This window comes from Chanodichthys erythropterus, chromosome 9 (assembly GCF_024489055.1).
Source record: "Chanodichthys erythropterus isolate Z2021 chromosome 9, ASM2448905v1, whole genome shotgun sequence".
NCBI classification, from domain to species: domain Eukaryota; kingdom Metazoa; phylum Chordata; class Actinopteri; order Cypriniformes; family Xenocyprididae; genus Chanodichthys; species Chanodichthys erythropterus.
In genome coordinates, this window is record NC_090229.1 from 37,221,464 (window position 1) to 37,232,902 (window position 11,439).

At 38.7% G+C, this 11,439-nt stretch overlaps 1 protein-coding gene across 1 annotated transcript; it reads left to right on the forward strand.

The window, feature by feature from the left end:
• Positions 1–5,434: 5,434 nt before the first annotated feature.
• Positions 5,435–10,868, forward strand: LOC137026498 (polymeric immunoglobulin receptor-like). Its single transcript, XM_067393850.1, has 6 exons — positions 5,435–5,523; positions 7,378–7,701; positions 7,944–8,258; positions 8,355–8,681; positions 9,420–9,556; positions 10,638–10,868. The coding sequence occupies exons 1-6, from the start codon at positions 5,484–5,486 to the stop codon at positions 10,866–10,868; spliced, it is 1,374 nt and encodes a 457-aa protein (XP_067249951.1). The 5' UTR covers positions 5,435–5,483.
• The last annotated feature ends 571 nt before the right edge of the window (positions 10,869–11,439 follow it).

An 11,439-nucleotide genomic window follows, 5' to 3' on the forward strand; every position in this document is an offset into this window, starting at 1 on the left:
CAGATATAGTTGGTACAGGTCTACCTGTTGTTTACCAATGATTCTTCCACACGTTTTAAAAATCTTCCCCAATTTGTTCCTGTGGGTGATTTTTGAATGTCCATACCAACATACAATACAGTAAGAGAGAATACTCTCAATAAAAGACTTATAAAAAAGGGACAACATTTTGTTATCAACATTAAAATAATTAAGTTTTCTAAGAAAATATAAACGTTGTTGACCCTTTTTAAAAACGGCATCAGCACACTGATCCCAGGATAATTTGCAGTCAATGATAAGACCGAGATATTTATATTCCGTCACCATCTCTATCTCCTCTCCTTTTATCAGAGTTGGAGTGGGTGAGGCAGCCCCATGTCTAAAATCAAAAACCAACTCTTTGGTCTTGGTCGTATTCAAATGCAACTGGGAGGCTTCACACCAGTCAACGAATTCATGCAACACTGGACCGTGCTCAGTTTCATCTCGCTCCAATAGACTAATCACAGCAGTATCATCTGCAAATTTAATTATATAACGTCCAGGATAACTACTGCGACAAGAGTCAGTGTACAATATATATAATAGTGGTGACAAGACGCTACCCTGTGGTGTCCCAACTGAAGTGAAGCGGACCCCAGAAAACCCTTACTCTTTGTGGCCGCCCACTCAGGAAGTCCAAGATCCATTTAATTAGTGTTGAGTTTAGTTGGAAATTGTCTCTAAGTCTGTTTGCTAAAATTTGTATACAATATATACAATGTATACATTACAATAATCCACCCTGCTGGTGATGAAAGCATGAACAAGTTTCTCTAAGTCTTGACTGGAGACAAAGCCTCTAATTCTTGCAATATTTTTGAGATGATAATATGCTGATTTAGTTATTGTCTTTACGTGGCTACTGAAACTCAGGTCTGACTCCAAAATCACACCAAGATTCCTGACTTGATTTTTAGTTGTTTGACCCCTAGAGTGAAGGTACATATTCACTTTGAGAACTTCATCTTTATTTCCAAACACAATGACTTCAGTTTTGTCTTTGTTTAACTGAAGGAAGCTTAGGCACATCCAATTTTTAATTTAATCAATGCATTGACACAGGGAGTCAATGGGGCTGTAGTCGTTGGGTGATAGGGCTAGGTAAATCTGGGTGTCATCTGCACAGCTGTGATATGCAATCACAAGGCATCAACAGACTTTTTTCCTGGATTTTCGGGAGGAGATTGTAGGTTTAATTTTAATTTCTACATTTCCATAACTGTTTATTTCACACCGACATAATGAATTATACAGTAGACTGTACTAAACTAAACTGTACTAAATGAACTGCCATGAACAAGAATAATAATAATAACTTTATTTTATATAGTGCCTTTAAAAGCAGCTTCTCAAAGCACTGTACATAAGAACATAAAATCACAACAAAATATAACAACAATTAAAAAAAAAAGTACAGAATTAAAAATACAACTAAAAGCAACTTAACAAAATAAAATTAGATAAAAGCTTCCCTGAAAAAGAATGTTTTTAAACCAGATTTAAAAATGTGCAAGGATTCTGCATTTCGTTTCTCTACAGGCAAGGAATTCCAGAGTTTAGGTGCAAGAATTGAAAAAACCCAATCACCCATAGATCTCAGGCGAGTTACAGGGACGGTTAAAAGACCAGCAGTGATGGATCTAGTGATTTCGAACTGGGGTGTAGGGTGTCAGCCTGGATAAAATGGCGCCAAGTGACCGGTGTCCTCTGTGACCGACGGATGCTGGACAAGCTCAAGGGAAAGATCTACTAAACGGTGGTCGCCCCGAGGTCAGCCAAAGAAACGGTGGATGGACAGAATTAAGGAAGACTTGAAGATCGTCAATGCATCCCCAGAAGATGCCTTGGACAGACCCAAATGGAGACGACTTTGCCAAAGAGCGGACCCTGCAATAGCCGGAGCAACTCCAGGATGAAGAAGAGTAGGGTGTCAATTGGTTTATTAGCCAAATATTGAGGTGCCAAATTATTTAATGCTTTGTAAGTCAGTAATAAAACTTTAAAATCAATACGGAATTTAACTGGCTGCCAGTGCAGTGATTTGAGAATAGGTGTAACATGCTCTCTTGCACTGGTTCTAGTCAAGATGTGTGCAGCAGAATTTTGTACCAACTGTAATTTGTTGAGAGTAGTCTTGAGAATTCTAGCCAGCAAAGAGTTACAATAATCAATGCGAGAAAAGACAAATATATTGATTAGCTTTTCTGCCACAGTAAAAGTTAACATTGGGCGCAATCTGGCAATATTTCTGAGGTGAAAGACAGATACTTTAAAGGCCCCGGTATACTTCAAACGAAATCGAAGAATGAACTGATGTGACGTCATTTCGAACAAAATCAGGCCAAAACGAAGTTCGTTTTGTGTTCTTTTTGGAAGTTTGAAACGGCTTGCCAAAGCGAACTTTCAGGAAAAGTTTGCTCCAGCTGCAAAACACCTCCGTACTACCATTGGTCAGTGACGATAACGTAACAGGAGGTGTGCGCCGAGGCTCCGCCTTCTCTCGCGTGGAACGCGTCTTTGACTCATTTCGTGTGTTTGAGTTCACTGAGGTAAGATTTCCGCTGGTGAAAACATGAACAGACTGGATAGCCGCTTTATAGTACAAAATGAACTTGTAAAAAAATGAGGCACTAACACTGTTTTTCATGTTTGATACTGTAAAGCTGCTTGATTTTAAGCAAACTATTGAATAAAGTGATATATGAAGACGTGACGTGACTGGAGTGCTAATTTGCAAAGCTCGTGCTGACATTCCCATGCTGTTGTGATCAGACACTTTTCTTATTCTTTCTATAATAAATGCTTGCTGTTTTCTCATTTTTGTTGTGTTTATTTTGTTACTGAGAAGAAAGTGCACAGTACATGTTTACATATTCATCGTTTACATATTCATCAAACGTTGCTCTCAGCAGTGTGGGCGGCGTCAGATGTTCGATTACAGTATATCGCTGCTCACGCATTTCGAACTTCGTTTTACCCCTAAACGAAGAACGAAAATTTTATAAATTTGTCTTTAAACTGTACAATGGAGTCATCCAACTGTAAGGATGGCGGCTCCATTCTACGTAACTGATGTGGTGAACCAACAGAGCAACAAAGGAGGCCGTGATAATCGCAGGTCGGTGTGAAAATGCCAGCGACTCAATAAAGACTGATTACATGCCTGCTAATGCTGCCTACGGTAATAATGATGGAGGAGCAGTGGCTGCTGTTCATTCTGTGACTGATAATGGAGGGCTATACAGAGCAGTGGATAGAGTAACCGAAGAAATTAGAGACATGAGAATGGAACTGATGCGCTTTGGTGACTAGAAAGCCAGAGCAAGTCCTATAGCAATGGATGAGTGGAGAGGAGATCGCTCTCAGTCCAGTGGAATGTGCCAGTGTGTCACGTGTCCTTGATGCCACACGGAGGGGCTGTTCGCCTGAGGGAAAATCTTTCCAACAGCATGTTGAGCACACATCAGGTATGGATGTTCGTGGTTATAAACACTCATACTCTGCTTGGTCCCCTGCTAAACGCAGCCCTAGCCCCAGTCCTCGCAGATGGAACAGCTATGAGGATGACTCAAGAAAGCGTTTCATGTCTCCTAGTGATTGGCCCGGGAAACAGATTTTAGCTGATGTTGCGGCCCAAACACCAGCAATGCTGCCTGTGGGCCCTGAAATGGACAATGTTGATGATAGTGACAAAATTTAAAAAGACATTGATGTGATTGCGTACATTGGCTGGGATGTGCTAGTGTCATATGTGAGAAGGGTGATTGAAGGTGTGGAGGTGCAAATGTTAGTCGACTCCGGTTCCAGTGCAGACTTCCATATGTCAGTTCCAACACTTGAACAGAACCGTCCATTGAAAAAGGACTATGTGTCAGTCTGTGCTGTGAATGGACAAATGCTAGATACACTGGGCACCATCACTATAACATTTCAGCTGGGAACTGAGTCGTGGCAGCATGTATTTCATGTGCTAAGAGAAACCACACAGAACCCAATGTGGCGGATTCTTCTGGTCTAGTGGTTGCTCACACAGTGGCCACGATTCACAACAAGGTATGCACCTGGGTGAGTTTTACTCAGTTGATGTTCAGCTGTTTCAGGCTCCAGCTGATATAACTACAGCAACCTTCTCTGTCGCTGGATGAGTCACCTATTTCTGAATCAGAGAGAGCTGCACTTTCAGCATTGCTGTTGGAATACAAAGATATCTTCAGCTCCTCTAAACACAATTCTGGTAGATGTACGCTAGTGAAACATCACATCAGAACTGGTGAGCAGACTCCCATCAAACAGCATGCATGTCGTGTATCCCCTGAAAGACGTGCTGAGATAGAGAAACAGGTGGCTGGCCTGTTAGCAGATGGTGTCATTGTGGAGAGCTGTAGTCCCTGGGCATCACCAGTTGTTTTGGCTCCTGGCAGGTGGAAGGAGGAGAAAAGACAGCCTTTATGACAGGACAGGGCCTTTATCAGTGGCGGTCCATGCCGTTGGGCCTATCCAACGCCCCCCGCCACATTTCAGCGTTTGATGGAGCTGGTCCTCAGGAGGCTCCCGTAGCACATCTGCATGGTTGATGACATTTTGATTTATAACAAAACATTTGAAGAGCACATGTCGAGTCTGAAAGAGGTGTTTTCGAGAATCCAGTCTGCTGGTTTGAGATTGAATCCAAGCAAATGTCACTTTGCCAGAGATCACATGGTCTTTCTAGGCCATGTCATTTCTCCATTATCCTACTTCATTCTCCTTCTAAGGTGAGAGCCTGTGTTCCTATTACAGATGTTTCACAGCACTATATAAAATACCAGATATTTAATAAAATACAAATAAAATACAAGCTATTAAAGGTCACACTGGGAAAGTAGAGATCTCAATAATAAAATCTATAATAAATATATAATTGATGGATCAGCACAGTTAGAGATGAGTGACACCTCATTTTATAAATGTGCAAAATGAATCAGTCAGCAGTGTAATTATACAGTTACCATGGGAACCACTGATCTCTATCTTTAAAATGAATGTGAAACACTGAAGAAACACTTCATTAAACTCTTGAGTCAGTTAAAAACATTCAAAATTACGGATCTGAAAAAATTGTAATACTAAGCCTTTGAAACAGAATCATTCTGTGAAAATCTGTGTAAAATAACACTTAATAATGAGTTTTATCTGCTCATGTCTGTTCTGTCTGTGTTTGTGTGTTCATTAAGTAGTTTTACTTCCCTGTCTATTAACACTTTATCTCTCTCGCTCTCTCTCTCTCTTGCTCTCTCTCTCTCTCTCTCTCTCTCTCTCTCTCTCTCTCTCTCTCGCTCCCTCTCTCTTGCTCTCTCTCTTGGGCGTCTCTGTCACATTTAGCAGATTATTTTAAAGGTGCTTTCAGGAAACATTCAAACTCATCCGAACACTTCAGAAGAACTGAATCTACAGAGAAGATCATTTAATAAGAGAGAAGGATGAGGATCATCTTGACTTTCGCTCTGCTGATGATTTCTGGTAAGAATAAAGTTCTGATCCAACAATCACATCAGAAGAACTAGAACAGAGATTAAAGAATGACCAAAAGTCTTTAGCTGCGTCTCAGTTTGAAGTTTTGAAACAAAAAAGCTTGTTGAATTGTACTAAGGCTTGTATTTTTGTGGGCTGAAATTCAACATGGTTGTATATTTAAACAATGAATATTTCACTTTAAAACATTTCACACACATTTTCATTATTAAAAATACATACAACATCGGTATACACGTTTCTAACTCAAACAGCATTTTAAGAGAATGACTTACAGTCACAAAACCTACTGTAACGTTCATGTAATGTCAAGTATCATTCATACCTTTTAGATGTTTGATATTTAACAAATAAACTGTCAAATCTTGTGTAAATATTTTTACACTACCAAATTATTTATTTTAATATCAGAAATCTAAAAGGTTTGCATCATGCCTGACATCTACATGAACACGTTACAGTTGGTTTTATGACAGGAAGTCATTCTCTTCAAATGGTACTGAAGTTGGAATCGTTTATCGTATGAAACTTCACAGACGGTCCCTATACATTTGCGAATATAAAACTTCCAGCGTCGTCAACTTTATGGCAGTATTTCACTAAGAAACGCTTAGCGTGAAACTTTGCATGTTATGTTCATACTAGGGCTGGGCAAAAAAAAAAAAAAATTTTTTTTTTTCAAATAATCTGTATATATTTCTGTATATATTTCTGCAAACACTGAACAAAATATCAGATTGACGTCAATCTTATTAGTAGTCTCCATTAGATCCTCGTATTCACCTTGTGTGATGTTACAGCACGGACCCTGTCATTCATAGGGTATATGTCGAACGTCACATGACAAACCGGAAAACTGGACTCGTTGCATCAGGTTGTCAGAGAAAGTGTTAACAGCAGTATGAAACTGACAGCATGTCTATGGACTTTTAAGGTAATTAGCGAAACCACCTCACATTGCTATAGGTGTTTTATTGTATTAAATATCAAAACGTTAGCGTGAAGAAGAAAAATGGGAAAAAAAAAAAAAAAGCTTTAAAATATCAATCTGCAAATGCAGGGGACATCAGTTATGCTCTTTTTAAGTTATCTTGAATAAAACAGCTCATTTTTTAATGAAGCACATACAAAAGACCTAAACCAGAAGCGATCTGATCTGTTTTACAGAATACAGAAGTTAGATTGCGCATAACCCCTATTCAGTGCTTAAAGGCCCTCTGAAGTGTCTTTGAACGCGCAGCATTATTCAGTGTGTTGACGTAATTTCAACTGAAACAGGAAGACAAGTTGAGATATATTGAACAGCCCCGCCCCTTTTTTAAAATGGCCAGTAGTGTTTCATTTATATCACAGCTCAGCCAGTGCTGTAAAGCTTTGGTTTCCTTCTAATCTGCAACTGTTTCTCCTCCTAATCTCCTCTATATCACTTTAAAATACAGCATTCTGTGCAGAATTCAAATGGGTTCGATACGACTGCTCACGCTGTGGCGGTTCATGTGACACACAAAAATGGACTTTATTCGTGTCAATGGAAAACATATTTATGCTGTCTGAATCGTTCCTAATCCTCTATATATTGCACTATGTCCCATTCACCATGTAAAAACTAGTAAATGTGCGATCAAATGGGGGAGGGACTATCAGACTCGGATGTTGAATGACAAAATAACCCTATAAAATTCATACACTACATGGTTTAGTAGACTGCATAGTGTATAGTGTATCATTTGGGACGCAACTTTTATCTTCACCTAATATGGTGAAATTACCTTCAGGGACACTTTAAAATAACTCTCACTCCAGTATATGTTAGTGTTGTATTAAGATGCTGGTTTGTTGTAGGTGTCGTGAGCTCCATGAATGTGACAGGATATTCAGGAGGAGGAGTCACAATCACATGCAAATATAAGAAAAAATATGAGCAAAATGAAAAGTCTTTTTGTCGAGGTGATCAGAGCTCCACATGCTCTGAACTCATCAAGACTGAGACTAAAGATAAATGGGTTGATTCTGGAAGATTCTCTCTGTATGACGACACAAGTTCAGCAGTCTTAAATGTGACCATCAGAAATCTGAGTGAAGAGGATTCTGGGATGTACAACTGTACATTTGGTAAAACAGGAGATGAAGATTCCTACACTGAAGTGAATCTGAAGGTTATAAGAGGTGAGTAACTGAGAGCTCAAACCCATGATGATCTCCACAACATCACGATACTCAACACTGACTGTAATTACTGCCGTTCACACCTGAAACTCATAACAGACTCCATCAATAACCTTTTGATCTCCTGATGGAAGATTTACACTCATAATCCTGACTTCATTCATAAATGCTGCAGCAAAGTGAGCAGAAATGTGTTTATATTGAGAACAAAATGACAAATTATCTGAGTTTGTGTTTAACAGATCAACAAAACAGGACTGTGAGAGGATATTCAGGAGGAAACGTCATTATAAACTTTAAATATAAGATGAAACACGAGAACAATGTGAGAGTCTGTAAAACTGCAGCAGATCAATGTTTGACTGTAATGAACACTAACGGAACAGCAGAACAGAAACATGACGGACGATTCTCTGTTTATAAGAACAGATCTGCAGATCTCTTACGTGTGTTTATCAGAGAGCTGAATGTGAACGACTCTGGAGAATATAAGATTACAGTCAAAGTTACTGAAAAATACAGTGTCTTCTCTAAATTTAATCTGGACATCAGAGACGGTGAGACGCTTTCAGTCACTTATGCATTATTTGACAGAATCCATGAATATATCTGGTCATTGTAACATTGCTGCACTTGATTTGGATCTGAAACAGATGGTTGTTGTGAGAAGAGCATCAGTCTATCAGCTGCTGCAGGAGGATCTGTGAACATCAGCTGCAAATACCCACAATCCCACATTAATGATGTGAAGTTTCTCTGCTGGAGATCTGGAGATGATCTCTGTGCTGAAGAGACGTCTGTGAAGAAGAGCAGAAGATGGAGTCCTGAGGGAAAGATCCAGCTGTATGATGACAGAAAAGAGCAGCTCCTGACAGGAAGCATCAGTCATGTGACTGAACAACATTCAGAATACTGGTGTGGAGTTCAGTCTGATCAAGGACACAAGAGCTTCATCACACGAGTCCAGATCAGAGTTACAGGTACAGATGATTTTCTCAGTGATATTAATCATAAGTTAATTGAAAACCATGACTAATTTCTGTTCAGCAGATCACAGTATGTTATTTATCATGTTACTTAAAATCATTGAGGTTTGAAGCTGATTCTATTCTAGTAGGATAAATATTAATTTAGATGATATGTCTGTTTAACAAGCAAAACCACAAACTGCAGTTAAAAAAAAAAAGTATAAAAAACTCTAATAATACACCCTAATATTTTTATACAGTTATAGATTTGTTCATTTCACATTCATATACTCATTTTTTACTGTTCATGCAACTTATATTATCTTTGTCAGCATCTGCAAATGGCTGTTTTGTTTTCATTCTACAGCAGTATATGAATGCAGGACCTGAAGATCCTGCAGTTTGAAAGCGTTTAGTGTTTAATTCTCCCTGTATCTGTTAATCTTGTATCACTGCATTGTCTGGTGTTGCAGCATTACTGTGGTAATTTGGATTCAGTGGAAGTGAAGGTTTTAGTGCTGCTGTGAGTCCTTTTATCTCTTAGTTAACTGCAGTTAATGGTGCTCATCCAGTGACCCTCAATGCACAAACAAACAGCTTGCTACTTGCAAGTGTCCGTGTATCAGCAAACATGAATTCTGGGTAGTGAATGACATCAGAAACAAGTATCATGAGAAAAGTGGTGCGTAAAAAGAAAAAAAGCATCCTTTAGAAACTAATTTTTTCATTTTTTATATACAAAATTCTCAGAAACATCATCTTCACCATCATCATCACAACCATCACCATTACCATCATCACCACCACCATCATCATCATCTGCTTCTTCTTTTTCATCAGTCAAAACTTCACCAAGCACAGTTGTTTCCAGAACTTCTAAATCACTGGTGTCTACAAACATATTAGCAGGTGATCTTGTGCTGAAATACAAACATGATTAATGGGTGTAGCTTGTGAGGAGGCCTGACCCCCCTAGTGGCTGAAATATATTACTATACATAAATAAATTATATTTTCCATTCTAAAATAAATATTACATTTAATATGTAAAATAAATGGCAATTATAACCTAATCATTCTTGTTTGCATATTGAGTTGAATCTGCATTTTGGTGCTTTGTTATGGAATGCCAAAGCTGTCGAAATAATAAAATAAAAAATAATAATAATAAAAAATACAAAAGTAATAATAAAGTAATAAAAAAATAATAAATAAAAATAAATGTGTATTACCCTATTTGTTAAAATATAAATGTTGGAAAATACAATTATTCATGTATTTATTTATATCCACATTTATTTATTTATATATGTTTTTATGTATACATTTATTTATATATTTATTTCTACATTTCTTTGTCTGTATGGTAATGAGGGGGTGTGTTTTACTTCAGACATGGCAATCAAGCTCAGAGTGGCAAGGGCAAAGCTTTGAGGCCACAGTGACACTTGTGGTGTGACCAAACGAAATGCAAGAGGTTTTGTAGATGAGCAAAATTTGCCAAATTCCTATATCACGGTTTAAGTAATTTAATATCACCATAACTGTATGTATAGCCTATATGGTAATCATACATACTCTTTATCCTGGACATGGCCATAAAAAAAATCATCCAGTCAGGATTTCTAAACTGTCTTGACACACATGAACAGAAACAGCATTTTCAGCAGATCTAATAACAGACACAAAAGCACTTACATTAAGACAGTATAAAAGACCAAATTTAGTACACAGCTTATTAAAAAAGCATACTTTGTACAATCAAGCAGAAGAGCCCAGAATATGAAAGCAACAAGCTCAACTGCATGTTAGTCTGCAAGTCCAGTTAAGCTTGCAACTGAGCTTGTTGCTTTCATATTCTGGGTTCTTCTGCTCATCTGGATGCTTTATAAATAATTATTTACACAGACATGGTGTTAAACTGCCTTATTATGAAGCAGCGACTTCCATCATTACCTCTCTCTGCAGATCAGGCAGATAACAGAGCAGGTGAGGGAATGCACTGTTTCACCTATACCACATGATCAGCCTCAATCTACATCAAGTTATCATACCCCTGCTCAGAGATTTGATGTTCCTCCTCATGCTCAGCCTCATCCTCATCCATATGCTGAACCCATCCACTGTGATGAGGAGGAGTCCAGACAGCTATTATCTATACTTGGGTGTCAGAGAGTCCTATCCTACATGACGATCTGAGGACGTACCCAGATATGCAGTTCATTGCTTCCAGGAGAGAACCTACAGAGGACCGAAGCCATCTGTTTCCTCCATGACTACATGCATGGCATTAGAGAACCTCCTCCCTGACCAAGCCACAGAACATTTTAAGTATCAGATCCTCACAAATCATCTACAATTAGAGTTTGGGTCACATGTGTCACGACTTCAAAGTAGACACACTCATGAGCTGAGAACTAGCTTCAAAAGAGACATACACTCGCTGAGGGTAACTATACCTACTCTCCTCGATTTCTCTAACTGGTTGGAGTATGAGCTCCAAGTACACGATTATAGCTCCAAGAGGACAGGTCTCCCACCAGAATACAGTAGTAAGAAAAGGTAGGACCACCGAAACCCAAGGGCTTTTAGGAAACCAACCTGCATCTTGCTGGGCACAGAGAAACCATGAGTGGGAGTGAAATCCAAGTAGCTGCTCCAAAGGTAACATCTAAATCTGCTAGATTCATCAATGGGAGATTGCGTGCATATCGCCCCTATCGTTACAATGCCAATCACTTCGTAAAAGGTGTGTGCCAATTTCAAAGAG